The 19,694-nt window shown below is 43.0% G+C and overlaps 2 protein-coding genes and 1 long non-coding RNA gene across 3 annotated transcripts in view; all 3 read right to left on the bottom strand.

Annotated features, from left to right (window-relative positions):
• LOC309488272 (uncharacterized protein) overlaps positions 1-19,694 on the bottom strand; it is a 99,585-nt gene that overhangs the window by 9,518 nt on the left and 70,373 nt on the right. The window lies entirely within an intron of this gene.
• On the bottom strand, positions 3,597-4,501 carry LOC309488558. The gene is made up of 2 exons (XR_014202182.1): positions 4,434-4,501; positions 3,597-4,280 (listed from the first exon to the last, which is right to left on the bottom strand). It is a non-coding gene; the product is annotated as an uncharacterized lncRNA (long non-coding RNA).
• Positions 4,506-5,733, bottom strand: LOC309488418 (uncharacterized protein). The gene is made up of 3 exons (XM_082156627.1): positions 5,215-5,733; positions 4,804-5,133; positions 4,506-4,679 (listed from the first exon to the last, which is right to left on the bottom strand). The coding sequence occupies exons 1-3, from the start codon at positions 5,594-5,596 to the stop codon at positions 4,558-4,560; spliced, it is 834 nt and encodes a 277-aa protein (XP_082012753.1). The 5' UTR covers positions 5,597-5,733; the 3' UTR covers positions 4,506-4,557.

Raw genomic sequence — 19,694 nt, 5'->3', positions numbered from 1 at the left:
CCCTCTGGCCTATCACAATGCTCTCCAAACCAAACTGACATGTGAAATACCCAATCAGAGCATTAAACGAACTTTATACACTTACACGTGAGAAATACAGATATACAATATAAATCAAATAAACAAAACAACAAAGATATATTTTGAAGAAAATAATATAGATAATTTCAACAGGGCTACACACACACACACACACACACACACACACACACACACACACACACACACACACACACACACACACATATATATATATATATATATATATATATATTTATTTATTTATTTATATATATATTTATTTTTATACATTTTAACAAATTACAACAATGAACTAAACATTCCTTGACAACCACGGTGGCCCAAAGAAACAGAAAAGCACTATACATAAGTCTATACATAGCCTAATACATATATATATATATATATATATATATATATATATATATATATATATATATATATATATATATACAGTGGGTACGGAAAGTATTCAGACCCCCTTAAATTTTTCACTCTTTGTTATATTGCAGCCATTTGCTAAAATCATTTAAGTTCTTTTTTTCCCCCTCATATAATTGTACACACAGCACCCCATATTGACAGAAAAACACAGAATTGTTGACATTTTTGCACATTTATTAAAAAAGAAAAACTGAAATATCACATGGTCCTAAGTATTCAGACCCTTTGCTCAGTATTTAGTAGAAGCACCCTTTTGATCTAATACAGCCATGAGTCTTTTGGGAAAGATGCAACAAGTTTTTCACACCTGGATTTGGGTATCCTCTGCCATTCCTCTTTCCAGTTCTGTCAGGTTGGATGGTAAAAGTTGGTGGACAGCCATTTTCAGGTCTCTCCAGAGATGCTCAATTGGGTTTAAGTCAGGGCTCTGGCTGGGCCATTCAAGAACAGTCACAGAGTTGTTGTGAAGCCACTCCTTCGTTATTTTAGCTGTGTGCTTAGGGTCATTGTCTTGTTGGAAGGTGAACCTTCGGCCCAGTCTGAGGTCCAGAGCACTCTGGAGAAGGTTTTCGTCCAGGATATCCCTGTACTTGGCCGCATTCATCTTTCCCTCGATTGCAACCAGTCGTCCTGTCCCTGCAGCTGAAAAACACCCCCACAGCATGATGCTGCCACCACCATGATTCACTGTTGAGACTGTATTGGACAGGTGATGAGCAGTGCCTGGTTTTCTCCACACATACCGCTTAGAATTAAGGCCAAAAAGTTATATCTTGGTCTCATCAGACCAGAGAATCTTATTTATCACCATCTTGGAGTCCTTCAGGTGTGCTTTCATGTGTCTTGCACTGAGGAGAGGCTTCCGTCGGGCCACTCTGCCATAAAGCCCCAACTGGTGGATGGCTGCAGTGATGGTTGACTTACTACAACTTTCTCCCATCTCCCGACTGCATCCCTGGAGCTCAGCCACAGTGATCTTTGGGTTCTTCTTTACCTCTCTCACCAAGGCTCTTCTCCCCCGATAGCTCAGTTTGGCCGGACGGCCAGCTCTAGGAAGGGTTCTGGTCGTCCCGAATGTCTTCCATTTAAGGATTATGGAGGCCACTGTGCTCTTAGGAACCTTAAGTGCAGCAGACATTTTTTTGTAACCTTGGCCAGATCTGTGCCTTGCCACAATTCTGTCTCTGAGCTCTTCAGGCAGTTCCTTTGACCTCATGATTCTCATTTGCTCTGACATGCACTGTGAGCTGTAAGGTCTTATATAGACAGGTGTGTGGCTTTCCTAATCAGGTCCAATCAGTATAATCAAACACAGCTGGACTCAAATGAAGGTGTCGGACCATCTCAAGGATGATCAGAAGAAATGGACAGCACCTGAGTTAAATATATGAGTGTCACAGCAAAGGGTCTGAATACTTAGGACCATGTGATATTTCAGTTTTTCTTTTTTAATAAATGTGCAAAAATGTCAACAATTCTGAGTTTTTCTGTCAATATGGGGTGCTGTGTGTACAATAATGAGGAAAAAAAAGAACTTAAATGATTTTAGCAAATGGCTGCAATATAACAAAGAGTGAAAAATTTAAGGGGGTCTGAATACTTTCCGTACCCACTGTATATATATATATATATATATATATATATATATATATATATATATATATATATATATATTTATATTTATATATATATATATATATATATATATATATATATATATATATTTATATTTATTTATATATATATATATATACTATTCATACTTTCATTCTACTATTGTATAGTGCTTTATGTATTTTCTTTTTCTTTTCTGTTTCTTTGGGCCACCGTGGTTGTCAAGGAATGTTTAGTTCATTGTTGTAATTTGTTAAAATGTATAAAAATAAAGTAAAAGTAAAAAAATAATAATAAAAAAAAACCAGTAGCACTATATCAACTGTAATGTTGTCTAGCAGGTTCGTGGAGGCAAAGCTTTGCTCTTTGTACATCTCTTGCCAGCAGAGGCACCAGTTGCTTCAGTATTTTTACGCTTACCTGTTAGTGGTGGTAGTGACTCACCTAAAAATCCTTCTACCATTGCTATGCGCAAAATCCTCATCTGTGAAGAACGGATTTCAAATATGTTTTTTTATTTGTATTATAATATTCCACGACCTGCAATATGTACACATGAGAAAATTATAGGGACAGTCTTCAGGAAGTCATGGGTTAAATAGTTGATGACCCGGAGTCATCCTGGTCATGAGGGACTTTGTTTCTATTAGACTCGACCTGTGCATTTGCAACGAGAGATAACATCCAGTGTGAAGCACTGCTTCCGGAAGAATATGAATCCGGAAAAACAAAATAGAACACCTCACATACTGTTTATTTTAATTACGCACATAAAAGTTGAATTATGCAAGGACTACACCAGGTAAAAATAGATTGGATGAACCTATCGGGATTATTTGTTAATACACTGATGAAGTCTGCACAGTATCAGGAGTAAGTGAGTAAATACTGTACATAGAAATAAATGAGAATTAAAATAAGTTATTCATTTATTTGGGCACATGTTACACCAGCAGATGGCTTTGCTGGCTTTGAGAATTTCCCACTATAAAAAACAGCATGTATTTCGTATCCATACATACCATGGATGTGCTTCAATATCTCTGCAGGCCTTTATTTCTTGGAGATGAGTTTGACAGAGACATTCCATAGGTATAATGGTTTTTATACTGAGAGCTAATGACAGTTTCTTGGCCCTAACCGTAAACCTACCCATCACAGAAAACTTTCAGCATTTTTACATTTTCAGAAGACATAATTAGGCATAACTAATGATTTATATAGAGAATATGACTTCACGTTAGTTGTCTACAGTAATGTTTTTGAAAAAAAAGTGACTGTACATTTTTCGCATTTCAAAAATAAGTACTCTAGCATAAAGTCAATAAAAAATAAACCAAAATATGTTATGCAATCAATAGAGAACACTGACTAATGTCAGTTTGTGTTTTAGTTAAATGTGTTAGTGGAATGTTTAAATGAAATTTAATTTTTGCTAAAGGAAGAATCTGTTTGGATAATGTAACACATTGTCACTGACACTATAAAAAGAGACATACAGCAAGATACAGTAACAATAATGGATAAAGCAGACTTTGTTTTAGTTATTTACTTGCACAATAGAAACGTGAATCCACACCTATATTACATTGTTACATTTTTTGGGGGAACATTAAAGCCATGTATGTAGATATCACAGAACATGCATTGTTTTACACATAACACCATTTAGGAAAAATTACTTTGTAAGCTAAAAATCATGTTTTACATTTGCACTACAAAAGGAATTTGCGGCATGTGCTTTCAGAAATTATCATCTTAATTTAGATACTTTCAAGTATTAAAAACACCATATAATTTAAGTACAGTTTAAGTTAATATACAGACAAGACTATCTGGTTTCTATTCTATATAAATGACCATATGTACATGCAACCAACTATATGTAAAACTCAAATAACATGATAAAAAGGTCATGAAAATACAGAACAATATGAAAAAAGACTTGTGATGTGACATTAATTGTTGCAAATCTGGTATGTATACACACTGTTACTGTAATGAAATGAAAATATAAAGCAAAACATGTTGTACCTCATAAACTGGGCTTGAATGGGAAACTGTTACTTCTGTTTTGCGATTATTGGCATTCTTTCACTATACATGCTGTATGTCACCAGAGAGTGTTCTTGAGTAATCTTTACTTTGAGTCCATTTGCAATGAAAGAATTATGAGCTGCATAACTCTGAATGTCTTTACCCTACAATAATGCGGAAAAAGAAACAAACATCAAAGACATTGTCACAAAAAATTAGACCCACTAGCATAATCATTTGCATGCGATAAGACTTACTTTATGATTCTAATTAATAAATATATGATTTGAATCTCAAACATAAAACTAGAAACTTACTTGACTCTCTTGAGGTTTGTGGATTGTGGGTGAATAAGAAAAACATTTAATTAAAAAGGGAATCAAATAAAATATTTTCATGAACATGTGTTAATACAAATACTGTATGTGTAATCAGTGTGTGCTAAAATGAAACCTTACCTTTATTCCGATTCTGGCATAGTTTTATGGCAAGAAAAACAGTTAAAGTAAAAAATATGATGTTTGAAATCCCAAGAACAAGCAGGGGTGTATTTACATCACTCTCTGAAAAAACATAATTCATATTGATAACACTGCTAACAGATCAGTGCATTGGTATTATTTCCCCCCATAATATGATTTAAATTATCCTGCATGGCAAAATTCAATATTTCTCCAAAAACCTTACCTCTAAAATTGAGTTGAGTTCCTTTTCCAAACAGTATCTCTCCACATGCGGCCACAGCGCAGTAGTAAATCCCAGCATCAGAGTCACTGATGTTGCTCTTGAGGAGATTGTAGACACAGCTCTGCGTTTGAGACTCACTGCTGTTCTTACACTGACCATTTCTCTCTCCTTTGGTGTAAAGGACTCCTTGAGAGTCTCCCAAGCTTTGTCTGAACCAGTAGACGCTGTGTTCTCCAGCACAACTCTCACTGAAGATGCTGCACAGCAAATTCACTGAATCCCCTGGATGAAGCGTGTCTATCAAAGACTGCTGAAGAGTTGTGTGTGCAGCTTGAAAAGTGACATAAAAGGACAAAAAAAATCAGTTGCCACAAATCAAACAAAGCTAAAATAACAAGCAGTGAAACTTACATTCATAAATTAGTCTAGTGCCTGCACCCATTCCAATGCTGTAATATGATGCGACGACACAGTAATATGTTGCTGAGTCTGAAGGCTTTGTCTGTAAAATGATCAGATTAAAATGATCATCTCCTTTGAAAACATTAAAACGACTCATTTTCTCAAAGTCCTTATTCCAGCTGGGTTGTTGATTTAAATATAAAGACACAATTTGTATGAATCTTCCATCAGCCGTCTGTTTAAACCATGCTTTTGTTGATTGCAGAAGCGTTGAAAAGCTGCAAGTAAGATTCACATCCTCTCCAGCTCGAACTACTTTTACATCTTCCTGAACAACATCCACATTAGAGGACACAGCAGAGGAGCAGACTGCAAAATCAAGCAGGTACATTTAATTGACAGAGTTCTGCTAAATAGACATTAAATGGAGTTCTGTTGAATAGGAAAGAATTCAAGTATATTTATTGTTGAGAAGAACAAAATGATTAAATAATGTCTCATGATCACTTGTCTTCCAAAATTGTCCTCATGTTTTAAATTCCGCTGGGGAAAAAAACAACAAAAACAAAATACGAATAAGCCCAAAACAACCCTTTCACGCCAGGTATATAATAGAGGCAGATCAGTAGACTGTCCATATACCATGTGTCCTTCAATCTCTGCTTCAAACAAATGAGGTGCGTATACACTTCTGTCTTTTTTATTCACACGGCTGTAAAAGCTGATTGGTCATTTGAAAAGGGTTTTGAAGTTGGTGAAAACCACTTCTGTGACAGCAGCCAATCAACTGATGCTGTGGTGGAGTTATACTATTTTCCCCCAAAAAGTTGATCATTAAATTTAAAACATGTGGAAATAATAAGGAAGACTACAATAAAAAATATTATCAGATATTTAGCTATTTTCACAAATTAAGTACCTTTTCCCGATACATACTAGAGTGTTTTAAAACAGCTTTACTGAAAATCACAGACACATTTCCTACAATGTAACTGAATCTCATAAATGCTAAGAATTTCTTTTTTCAAGAATTGCTTTTTGAAGTTAAAATAAATATGATTGCATATGCCACTGTGTAGTGCAGTGAGACTGACCCCTGTCCTCCGTTTCTGTTTGTTTTCACACGTCTTTTTTCACACCTGTTGCTGCAACAAAACCACAACATGTTAAAACCCAACTACCCTTCCATTGCACAAAAAAAAAAAGCCTTATTTATGTACTGTAGACAGACAACGATTAACAGACCAGAAATTCTGTATGACATTTGATAAACTGCCTACTGCATATTAAAACTATAAGGTACACATACTGTAACAACGGTTAGCATCTGTATATAAATGTGGTTAATGATTATTTTGTCAGTATCATAAGAACAAAAACAGGAAATGAGTCTCTTCACTGAAAGAAATGGCCTAATGCAGTGGTTATTTTTGTGGGTGAGGTAGCAGTAGACACAACACATTTTTATTCATTTTAAAATTATTATTGCCCATAATATTTCAGAGACTTAAATCTCAACCATGACAACCAGTGCTGTGTGCATTTTTTTAGGCCTTAAATCATTAAAGTCAGAAGTGTATGGGACACAGATTTGTAATTTCAGCACCAAGGACAGAGACACAATAACTAATTTTGCACTGAAATAAAACATGACCTAACATTAATCTTTTCATATTCATATTAATGCACAAACAGAATTTTCAGAAGTTAAACACTTGAATAAAACACATGCAAACTGATCATAATCTGACAAAGCAGTGAACCAGGATATATGAAATGCATATTTAATGTTCTCTTACGAGAGTACTCTCGTGTTGCGTAAGCTAGCTTACGCTACGGGAAAAACCCTTTTCTCGAGAATACTGAAGCCAAAAAATTATCCTTAATTTTTGCATAAGTTTAAAACGCATTGCTGCATAAGCAGACCTAGGCAGAGCGGCTCGCGCGCCTATTGGTTGCTCAGCAGCAACTGCTGCAACCTATCCAGGACCTGCTCGTGACGAAGCACGTGCGCGTCACGTCCCGCCAGAATGGGCGTGGCTACAGGCTATAAAAGCAGGCCCGTGAGGTTGTTCTCTGATTTTTCAACTCTTCAGCGAAGTGGACACTCACCTCGCTGTTCTCCGGAGAAGCTGCGCCGTCGAAGAGCCTTCAGCGGGACGAGCTTCAAGCCGGCCATCTCGCCGCTTCCTCTGCCGTTCCTGCTGCGCTATCCGGCGCCGAATATCCTTTTCTTTACCGCGTGTTACGTTACACACGCTTGCATCTAAAGGAGCGAGGCGTTGTTGCAAATGCCTCTTTTCAAGAAATGCGGCTCCTGCCGAGCCGATCTCAGCGACGGGGACCGCCACATCCTGTGCGTTTCCTGCCTGGGACAGACACACGCGGACCACACGCTTTCCCTGGGCGGCTGCCCGGAATGTGAAGCGATGTCTATGGCGACCCTGCGGGCTCGCCTGGCATCTTTCAGCGTGGATCCCGCCCCTCCGCTTCTCTCTTCTGGGCCGCGCCGTAAAAAGCGCCGTTCACAGAGAACACCGGAGGCATCTGCCGCGAGCGCTTGCATGCCGGATCTCTCCCCGTGTGCATCGCTCTCTGCATCCCCCACCTCTATCACGGCCGGCCAGCCGCCCGCTGTGGATATCAAGTCTGGGGGAGATGACGCAGAAGGGGACAGCTGCTCTATCCTGGCTTCTGACTGCGAAGGCTGGTCGGGCTCCATTCCGGACCCCGCCCCTTCTCTTCAGGAATCGAGCGGTGTGCGGTCTACGTTCGACGCTGAGCTTCTTCGCCTGCTTACCAAGGCCGTGGAGGACCTCGGCCTCGATTGGTCGCTTCCTGACGAGCCTGCACCCAGCAGGCTGGACGGTTGCTTTCTGCCAGGCCGCCGCTCGACGCCTCACACGAGGCCTGCCCCCTTTCTTCCGGAGCTCCACGAGGAGCTCACTAAGAGCTGGAAGGCGCCATTTTCTGCCAGGCTGCGTTCTACTGTCTCTTCGACGCTCTCTCTAGTAGACGGCGCGAAAGACAAGGGCTACCTCTGCATTCCTCCGGTCGAGGAACCGGTAGCCACGCACCTCTGCCCGCCTTCCGCCGGATGGCAGTCTCACCCTTCACTGCCTTCCAAAGCCTGCAGGACTACTTCGGCTTTGATCGGTCGCGCCTACACCGCCGCCGGTCAAGCCGCGTCCGCACTTCACACAATGGCCGTGCTTCAGGTCTATCAGGCCGACCTTCTCCGTAAATTGGACGAGGCGGGCCCGAACCCTGAGAATTTTAATGACCTCAGGAGCGCGACCGACTTAGCGCTACGAGCCACTAAGTCCGCTGCTCAGGCCATCGGGAGGAATATGGCGTCTCTCACTGTCACCGAGAGACACTTGTGGTTAACGCTGTCCGACATGAAGGAGTCCGACAGAGCCACTTTCCTCGACGCGCCCGTGGCGCCATCCGGTCTCTTCGGCCCGGCTGTCAAGGGGTTTTCGGAACGGTACTCCGAGGTTCAGAAAACCTCCCAGGCTATGCGGCATTTCTTGCCGAAGCGCTCCAGTTCCGCTACGGGTCGCTCTAAACAGCCGCCCAACCGGAAATCAGCGCCACAGCCTCCCCCGCCGTCAGCCTCACAACGCCGTCAGCCGAGGGATTCCCAGCGCTCACGCTCTTCCAGCCGCCACAGACCGCCTCCCCCTAGGGGACCCCGGTCCAAGATTGTGCTGAAGGCAGAGCCCTCAAAGTCTTCCTGACCGCGTTAGGAAGACGAAGATGGTCGAGTCCCGCTGCGGCCGGACCGCCATCAAAATCAGCGCGCCTCGCTCTCACAGTTCCCTCAGCAGAGGTGACTGGAGATGTGTATTTCACAGCCAACGAGCCCGTTACACAACACGCTCGCCTGTACCCAAAGGCCGTTTTTACGGCCACCCAAATAAATCACAGAAAGAGCATTCTGTCTGTTTTTCCGGCTCACGCCGATGGTGTTATAAATGTAGGTCATGTGCCCACCCCACAGTGTTCGCGCCTACATACAAACACGGCCGACTCAGTGACTCACACTCATTCACGGCCCATATCCATAAACTCGGCTCTCGCCGTGTGTGTTTTGAATGTGGGAAAGGTGCCCGCTGTACAGCGCTCATCCCTACACACAAACACGGGCTGCTCTGTGATAAGCACTCTTTCAGAGCCCCCGTCAATAAACACAAAACGTGTCCCGTGTGTAAATCACCCTCTACCAGACACGAGCTGTGTTATGTGTGTGCGCGCGCGCTCTCTCTCAGGCGCTGTGAGATATGTGCCACACACACACAGCGACAACAGCCCGCGCGTTATTCTCCCTCTAGCTTTTCACATAAAGGCGTGGAGGGAGCTGCCGGGCGTGTCAGAATGGGTACTGAACACGGTAGAACGAGGCTATTCACTACAGTTCGCTCGCAGACCCCCTCGCTTTCGAGCCAGGGTCGAAACCACGGTGAACAACGAAGTAGCACACCTACTTCGCGCCGAGATTGCGAAACTGTTGGAGAAACGAGCCGTAGAAGCCGTCCCTTACACACTGAGCGAGGCAGGTTTTTACCAAGCGGCAACCTCCCCGTCTCTCTCTTGAAACCAACACGGAAGTGAGTTAAACTGCAATTCATTGACTGGCCGCTTGGGCTGGCTGCAGAAGTGAGTCAAATCTGTATCTCCCCCATGTTAAAATTACCAACTTTACAGAAAAAAAAAACATGTTTACAGCCTGGATCTCTATGTGGCTTTGGTCTATACAGCTAATTTTGCCCTTCATAACAACTGTGAGGGGGGTGCATTTTTTTATAACTCATCCGTTTAGTTGATTAATATTTAAATTTAAGGGTGTGGCTGTGGCCACTTGAGTGACAGGTGGGTTGTCGCCTTCTTATACTGTCTATGGTTGTCGCTGATGTCAATGCTAGCCGTTTGTCTGCTGTTACTAGCCGTCACTTCACCTCAGTAAATGTTAGCTGCTGAACTTGCCTTCTCTGCAGTGTTTGTGCTTTTCTTCGGGATTATTTCATACAATTTAATACACCCATTACTTGGGTACAAAGCCCACGGCTTTTGATTCTGTCGTCGTGGTCGAGTATCGTTCGAGAGAACAACCAGAGCTGTATTTCAGTTGTTTTCCTCTGTGAACATGCACTAATGGATGTCTGACAATTTCGTTGCTTTTTGGAGTTTTCAAATTTAAAAACGTCAATAAAGGCTCGTTCGTTCTGCTCTCACGGAACAGATTATAATATGTTTATGCCGTCAGATGAAATCCTGCAGGCGTCGGCGCTTTCTCCGTCCGTGCTATAAATGCACATGAATGAGCGCGGATTTTCTAGCGCATTTACTTGCACTTTAAAGGCAATATATCTATGGTTTAACTCATTTGAGAAGCGGCCAAAATCAGACCAGAATTTAAAATGGACTGAATAAGCTACGAACTTGAGCGATGCCGCGCTGACGGACCATAAGAAAGAGTGACTGACATGTAGCCTATGCACATAAATCACTGTCACACACACACTCTCGAAGAAATATTAGTGCATAATACATTTTCAACTAGCAGAATATTACAGAATCACAATACACAGTCTCACTTGTAGCCATGTCTTTTAACTATTATAATTCGAAGGGCAAAAATAGGAACTTTTAATTGGCTTTACATAATCAGCTAACTCGATCATGTCGAGGCTCGAGCTAGTGATTTCAGATAGCCAGGCTAGGTTCCTCAGCTCCACCAAAGCCCGTTACGCCCCGCCTCTTTGCCCATTTTCTGTTATCCGGGAGTGACGCAAGGCCAAGATGGCGACGGCCGGCTCCGCCTACTTTAGGCTTCAAAAATGCTCTTCAGACACCTACGGGTGACGTCACGGACACTACGTCCATATTTTTTTACAGTCTATGGTTTTTACAGCAGATATTTCCTCGTTCCAAAGAAGGATGGCGGTCTCAGACCCATCCTAGATCTCAGACGGCTGAACAGAGCCCTTATGCAGAGATCGTTCAAAATGCTCACGACCAGTCAGATTCTCGCGCAAATTCGCCCGAGGGACTGGTTTATCTCTGTGGATCTGAAAGACGCATATTTTCAGATTCAAATAGCGCCCCATCACAGGCCTTTCTTGCGATTCGCCTTTGAGGGGCTGAGCTATCAGTACACTGTCCTACCGTTCGGTCTGTCCTTAGCACCCCGTACATTCACGAAGTGCATGGATGCAGCGCTCGCTCCCCTGAGACAACGGGGGATGCGAATGGACGACTGGCTTATTCTAGCCCAGTCAGAGTCAGAGTTAATAGCGCACAGGGCTCTGTTACTCGACCATTTACGGGATTTGGGTCTCCAAATCAACTGGACCAAGAGTTTACTGTCTCCCAGCCAGAGAATTTCTTTTCTGGGAACAGACTTAGACTCTGTGTCAATGACAGCGCGGCTGACGTCACAGCGCGCGCTGCAGATTCAGCGCTCAGCTGCAGCTTTCAGGACCGGCAGCATTTTTCCTCTCAAACGTTTTCAGAGGATGCTGGGTCTTATGGCTTCGGCCTCGGCAGTGCTTCAGCTGGGCTTGCTTTTCATGCGCCCGCTGCAGCACTGGCTGAAGACGCGGGTCCCGCTGCGAGCATGGTCCGCTGGCCGCGTTCGCCTCAGGGTAACTCAGAACTGTGTCACAGCACTGAATCCCTGGAAGGCGGCAGACTGGTATCAGTCAGGAGTGGATCTGGGCATGGCTTCGAGACGAAAAGTAATCTCGACAGACGCATCCAACTCAGGTTGGGGCGCCCTCTACGAGGGCAGACCAGTGTTTGGTCTGTGGGCAGCCTCAGAAAGGCACCTACACATAAACTGTCTGGAGATGAAAGCGGTCGAAAATGCCTTGAGATACTTTCTCCCCCTCCTCAAAGGCCACAACGTTCTGGTCCGCACGGACAACATGTCAGTGGTGTCATACATCAAAGATGAGAGAAAGATCTCCTCTCCCAGGCCAGGGGCGCGATCTGGCACCCGGGCCCCGACTTATGGGCCCTGCATGCATGGGCCATCAACGGGTACCCGCTGACCTCCCAGCGGCAGTGTTGAACACAATTACTCAGGCTAGAGCACCCTCTACGAGAAGGCTCTACGCCTCTAAATGGTCAGTGTTTTCCGGCTGGTGCTCGGCCCGAAACTTAGACCCACAGCGCTGTAGCGTTGCAGAGGTTCTCTCCTTTCTGCAAGAGCTTTTGGACGAGGGCAGGTCCCCCTCCACGCTCAAAGTGTATGTGGCGGCCATTGCGGCGTTTACAAAACCTTTGCATGGCCGGTCACTGGGTAGAGACGACCTCATTGTTAGGTTCCTAAGAGGAGCTAGGAGGTTAAATCCTCCTCAGCCCCCTCTGGTTCCAGCCTGGGACCTCTCCTTGGTCCTGGAAGCCATGAAGGGCGAACCCTTTGAACCCCTTCAGTCCGTGGATTTGCGGTATCTTTCACTGAAGACCGCTTTTCTCATGGCTCTCGCTTCAGTTAAGCGAGTGGGCGACCTTCACGCGCTCTCTGTGAGTGCTTCGTGCTTGGAGTTTGGGCCTAATGACTCTAAAGTCATCCTTAAACCGAGGCACGGTTATGTCCCCAAAGTGCTTTCCACTCCGTTCAGATCACAGATCATTTCACTGTCAGCTCTTCCGAGATCTGAGGGTGAGGACGATGTGAATTTTCTCTGCCCCGTCAGGGCGCTGAGAATATATCTCGAACGGTCTGATGCTTTCAGGCAGTCAGAGCAGCTCTTCGTTTCGTTCGGTGGCCGCACTAAGGGCTTAGCCACATCGAAACAGAGCCTGTCCAGATGGATAGTTGACGCTATCGCTATGGCTTATAGGTCTAAGAACCTTCATTGCCCTCTGGGCGTCAGAGCGCACTCCACCAGAGGCATGGCCTCGTCGTGGGCGTGGTCTCGCGGAGTCTCGCTCCATGATATTTGTATGTCGGCGGGCTGGGCCTCTCCGTCTACATTTATCAGGTTTTATAACCTGGAGGTGCCTGCCCTACAGGCTAAACTGTTGTCAGTCTAACATACTAGCTCTGTTCGCTCTCGCTGCAGATCGACACAGACTGTGTGTGGTTTGTGTTATACACAGGCTCCAGATCGTCAGACCAGGTCTTCCTGTCTGTGATCGTTTTTCACCTGTCCTTCGGGTTCAGGTGGCTGACAGGCAGTGTTATCATTCTTAGTTCAGCCCACGGATGTACCTGGCTGTTCTATTGTATTGAGCACCCATTCCCACACCCTGGAATGGTTATCTCTCCCTGGGCCCAACCCTCATCGGCCCAGATATTACCACTTATGTTTGTCCCCGGGCACATGCCCTTGGGAACGTGCATGTGGACCTTCTCTAGCACGCACGGCGTTTTACATTGGGTTCCCGTAGCGTAAGCTAGCTTACGCAACACGAGAGTACTCTCGTAAGAGAACGCTCTCGGTTACTAACGTAACCTCGGTTCTCTCTAGATGAGGGAACGAGTGTTGCGTAACCCTGCCGTGCTTGTGCTACTTCTGGTTCGCTTCAGATTGAAAAACTAGAGAACAACCTCACGGGCCTGCTTTTATAGCCTGTAGCCACGCCCATTCTGGCGGGACGTGACGCGCACGGGCGCCCGCGCCCTCATTGGTGCTTCGTCACGAGCAGGTCCTGGATAGGTTGCAGCAAGTTGCTGCTGAGCAACCAATAGGCGCGCGAGCCGCTCTGCCTAGGTCTGCTTATGCAGCAATGCGTTTTAAACTTATGCAAAAATGAAGGATAATTTTTTGGCTTCAGTATTCTCGAGAAAAGGGTTTTTCCCGTAGCGTAAGCTAGCTTACGCAACACTCGTTCCCTCATCTAGAGAGAACCGAGGTTACGTTAGTAACCGAGAGCGTTTCATAATGCAATATAAAAAAAAAGAAGAAAAAAAGATGCTTCTCATCTCAACTGGTTCATTTTTAAAGAGCCTTAAATAAATCTCATGTTCAGATATTGCTTAAATTTAAGTTATGTTTCAAAGTGAATGTATTCATAAGTCTTTGATGATCTGATGTAAAGTGGACATTTGAGTTGATTCTTAACCACAAAAGTACCCAAGCCATCATAAAAGACTATACACACAACCCACACACCAGATCCAAGAGATAAGAGCACTTCAGCTATATTGTGTTCACAGAAATAATGTATAATTTGCCCACTAACAGGCTCACTATTTGGATTTCATTCACAAAACACATTATCATTTTGGGCCTTGTTTACACCACTATCAAACCTACCGCAGACTCAGACTCTGTCCATATAAGGAGAGGATGTGACTCTAGCTGTCAGAGATGAGCTGCATCATTTCCTGTCGCATGAGAGGCAGGAAGAAACTGATCACTATAGAGTGAGAGTCACTGGGGTGAATGTCAGCGGATACATTTTCAGTATTTGAAGTGTCTCATTTTAATTAATATATGTAAGGCTTTTAACTTTTTGAATTGCAATATATTGTATATATATACACATACTGTATAGTATAACCACACACACACACACACACACACACACACACACACTTTGAACTATGAGATCTGTTTGCATGCACATGTAAGCGTGACACATGCACTTCATGGCTAAAGCAGTTTCCTACCCACAAGACTGACCTCTTTCTGTTTTAAACAGCACGCTTTGAATCAAAACCACAGAAACAACATTCAAACAGTCAACCACTGCAAGTTGCTTTCCATTGTTAGAGAAAAAAAAAAACATCTTAGAAAAGTTGAGGCCGAAGAAAAAGTTACAGTAGTTTTAGCTATGATGAGGTAAAATATATAATCTTATTATCTTAAAAATATATATCCATTAAACATATAATAGTACCTTGTCAGTCCTTTTAGCCTGTTATTGTGATTTTAATTATTTGTTGAAGTGTTAAGTAGAAGCTCAGTAGAAGATGGGTTCAAGAATAGGGATTTAACCCATGTTAAGATGGGTTAATATTTAAGGAAGACAATGTTCCTATGTTATATTAGCCAATGATTCTTTAGTTATGTTAGGGTAACTTCAAATACTGATTTAATGTCTTCAAATCCCCATCTTTCTCATTCAGTCAGTCACGTTTAAATGACTGATGTCATGGGGTCTCGGCTAGGAGCCCAATCACCTCCAAGTCGTAACATAACGAGCCAATGGACATTAACTAGTGAGATTTGCGTGCCGAGTCACACTTACCCGGACATACAGTACATGTATAAATAAGACAGACATTACTCACTTTATAAAATTTTTGCTTCGGAGCCGAGCGGTTGTACAACAATGCGATCACGGACGATCAGCGTCTTTTTCAAAATGTCTTTTAGTCTGTGTGTTTCTGGATGTGCCCGTTTCCTGACCTCATCTGACGGCCATGATCGCTCTCTCACATGCCTGGGCAAACCGCATGCTGATAAAGCGTTTGTGGATGGTGCATGCCTTTACTGCGAGAGCATTTCCATGTTGGCATTGCAGTCGCGACTCTCCTTCTTCACGGAGGTACGAGCCCCTGCTACCCATCCCCCCGCCGCTTCTCATAGTAGCGGTGCGGGTCTGGTTAGCACTCTGGGAGACCTGAGGGTTACAGTGGGTAGCCTCTCCATCAGGTCTGCCCCCACGGACCTCCCACTCCTCTAGCATACCATGTGCCATTGAGTTGCCGAATGCTGGTGTGGGTCACTCACGTGAGGCACCTTGTATCTCATTCGGCGCTTCGGATGAGGATCGGATGTTGAACGCTGTATCGGGGAGTGGGCTTTTGTCCTCTGGAGAAGCTGATTCAGAGCTGACAGCCATGCTTTCCCGGGCGACCACTGTTATTGGGCTCGAGTGGAACCCTCCACCGTGTTCCAAGCGCTCGTGGTTGGATGATTGTTTCCTGGGTACCACTCCAGTGCCTTTCTTCCCGTGCATGAGGAGGTTCAGAAAACGTGAAAGGCACCTTTTACTGCCCGAAGCCGTTCTTCTGCCTCTTCCACTCTCACTACCCTCGATGGCGGGGCCGCCAAGGGTTACGTGGACATTCCACAGGTGAAGGATGCAATTGCGGTGCACTTGTGGAATTGTCCACGCCTCCCATCCAAGGCAGGTAAGATGACAGCAGCCCTTGCTTCTAAAGCTTACTCTGCTTCTGGACAGGCTGCCTCCACCCTGCATGCCTTAGCCATCTTGCAGGTTCATCAGGCAAAAGCTCTCAAAGAGCTGCACGAGGGTACTTCTAAGCCAGGGTTGTTGCAGGAGCTGTGCACGGCGACTGACCTCACCCTCTGGGTGACGAAAGTCACGGCGTGGGCCCTCGGCCAGACAATGTCCTCCTTGGATGTTCAGGAATGACATCTTTGGTTGGACCTGGCTGAGATGAAGGACGCCGACAAAGTTCGCTTTCTCAGCGCCCCCATCTCCCAGGCCGGTCTCTCCGGCCACACTGTCGAGGAAATTTGCCCAGCAGTTCTCGGCACTACAAAAGGAAATTGAGGCCATAAAGCACATCCTGCCCCTAAACTCTCCAATTGTGCAGCAAAGCGGTCCTGAGACGGGTGGCCCAGAGATGGAGGGAGCAACTCTGTCCTATGAGACGGTGAACGCATTTATTTCTGTTCCGCCACTGGCCCCAGGAAGCTCTGTTTACTCACTCTCAGCCACATCCTCATTCGCCACAGGCGTGGAGTTCGCATTTCGAGGACGTAACGTCGAACGTGACTGACTGAATGGGAACAAATAGGTTTCTAATGTAACCCCCGTCCCCTGAAGGAGGTAATGGAGACGTTACGTCCCTCCTTCCACAGCCCTGAACCACTGCTGATTGGCCGGGATCCTGTCTCGGCTCCTCAGCAAACATGAATGAAGTGAGTAATAACTGTCCTATTTATACCCATATGTCTGGGTAGGTGTGACTCGACATGCAAATCTCACTGGCCAATGTCCATTGGCTCGTTCTGTTACAACTTGAAAGTGATTGGGATAGACCTAGACGTTCTTGGTATCAAAAGAAACCTCTTTACATTTCATAATTTATAGTGTATAGGATGTTATGATAAAATGCATCATAATATTTTTACCTTCGTGTAAAAACTGCACAAATTCTCCATGCCACCATAAACATGCAAATAGGGATAAGATGGAACAAAGACGTTCTACCGAACATCTTTGATTGGTCACCTCACCAAATGTGTGTGAACTGACAGTTCAGATCTTCGCTCTATCTCTTTTGAGACACTACGTTTCCTGTCTCCTTCCGGCAACTTTATCTTCAAGTTACCTTCATTGGATTCAACATGGACCACCCAGAAGAACCCAAATGAACACTTCAGCACACTCCTGACAAAATCATCAAGAATTTCCAGAATTCACTGCATCTGGACTTGTTCAGCAACAGAAGTCAATGCAAGTACCCATATTTAAAGCCTTTATAAGTTATTGTGCCCCTTTTAAGGTGACCCTGATTCTTTAATGTTTCTCGTACGTTGTGGTTAACTGATTGTAATCTTGCCATCCTCTTCTCTTCTCTTCTCTTCTCTTCTCTTCTCTTCTCTTCTCTTCTCTTCTCTTCTCTTCTCTTCTCTTTTCTCTTCTCTTCTCTTCTCTCTTTCTTTACTTTTCTTTACTTTCTTTATTCTGTATATAATCTTTGCTTAGTTTAGTTGTGTGTGTAGCCTACCCATAGTTTTGTTTATTAAACCATTATATCCACGCTTTATAGTTCTACCAGAAAGACTCGGGAGGCAAAATGATGTAACAAAGCATAAATCTATTAACAGCCCAGCAAGCAAGTATTGTGATATAAAGTTCTTTGGATCTTAATGGATTCTGCAATTCCTGCCTGAAGACGATGGCGGGGTGCAGGCGACCCCCGGGAGGAATGGGAATAGACCATCCTGGTGGTGGTGGGGAGGATGGAGGTGAATGTTGGCATCAGCATCTCCGAACTCAGACATGTGTAAATACCAATCTTTTATACTACTAGAATTAGAGCACGATTGGTTAGATGAGAAAGTAATAAGTGACGTAACGATTGAGTCTTCCTGGCAGAATTTACGCTAAAGCTTCCATTCTCTGTGTTTGTCACTCACAAAATCAAAGTCACTTAAACATATTGATCTTGGCCAGGAAGATAATTTATTTCCTAGAATTGATAATTGATTATGCTGTTCATTGAACGAACTGATTCAATAATTGTACACTGTAAAAAATGTTACTGCTATTTACTTAAAAAAATTATGGTAACAATATTACACATACTATTTTTGAGTAATTAAGCTTGATTTCATTCATGGAAATCTACCTGAATAAATCATGTAAAATGGCCTAATTTATTTAGACATAATGAATTAATTTTTTTTAGTGAAACGTGCTTTTTTATTTTAAGTATTTTTTATTCTCAAAATTGTGTGAAGTCAAGTGAATGGATATGACCTGTTTATATTTAACTATGAGATATATTGTTTTAAAATTAGACTGTATGCTGCTAGGACAGCACAGAATCAAACATGTTACTGCACTATCATTAGCAGAGTTATTGCTACATGTATAAAACAATATGCTTCAGTAAATTAAAAAATTGCAGTTATTCACAACCTAACCATAAGCCCTACTCTTCAGCACAATGGTAACAATCAAAACTTTAACATAGTAGAAACTCTTTCAAATGTCAAACATACCTGAACATTAAACATTAACAGATGTTTCCCTTTACTCGAAAACACATGAAATAACACTTTATTTCAAGATTTACTCTCCATTTCCAGCCACGTGCAAAGCATGCTGGGAACAAACAATGGTGTCTCTAAATAAAACCGCATAAATGAGCTAATTCTCTTAAAATAACTAGGTAGCCCCTTTTCCTTAATTTTATGAGGTTTATCAGTTCCTCAATTCAAGCCTTAAAATTGTGTATGTTTCCTTGAAAAAATTAGGAAAATGCATCTCTTGGTGTTATTAGTGAAATGTTCTCAATATTTTCAACAAAAACTGAGCCACAATTTTATTAATAAAATATACATAATATTTTTAATGATCACCTACATTTTTTTTTATGAAAATTACAAGACTCATGATTCATTTTTTACAGTGTACTATTAATTCTGCTACAGTCAATTCTAAAACTAATCGAAATATTTATAATTAATTATAATTTGTTATAATTAATTATACATATTTCCCTTTTGAGCTAATTTGTTACACAAGAAATAGTACAATAATTTAAGCAATATAGTATGATCCGTACAATGACAGCAGCAATAAGTCCACAATATGTGAATATCAAGGTCTTATTTCCTGTCATTGTGTGTACATTTAATAAAATTGCAGTTTACCCCAAATTGTTTCAGCGCTGAGCTTTCATTTGAGTAAAGAACATTGAGGTTTAATATGCTATGATTAAGACATTTATTTATTTGATTATTTATGTTTTCTCATGGTATCTGACATCCTGACATCTGACCTCTGACAAATTAAACACTAGTATTGAATTATATATTTTT

This window comes from Leuciscus leuciscus (assembly GCF_965113295.1).
Source record: "Leuciscus leuciscus genome assembly, chromosome: 2".
Lineage (NCBI taxonomy): Eukaryota > Metazoa > Chordata > Actinopteri > Cypriniformes > Leuciscidae > Leuciscus > Leuciscus leuciscus.
The sequence above is the reverse complement of the archived record's forward strand: the minus strand, read 5'-3'. Positions and strand labels throughout refer to the sequence as shown.

Bases quoted from the DNA above. Each gene is read 5' to 3' on its own strand.
- LOC309488418 (XM_082156627.1), bottom strand. From the start codon at position 5,596: ATGTACCTGCTTGATTTTGCAGTCTGCTCCTCTGCTGTGTCCTCTAAT. The intron at 5,134-5,214 runs GTAAGTTTCACT...TCACTTTTCAAG, and splicing joins CACTAGACTAATTTATGAAT to CTGCACACACAACTCTTCAG. The intron at 4,680-4,803 runs GTAAGGTTTTTG...ATGTTTTTTCAG, and splicing joins AACTCAACTCAATTTTAGAG to AGAGTGATGTAAATACACCC.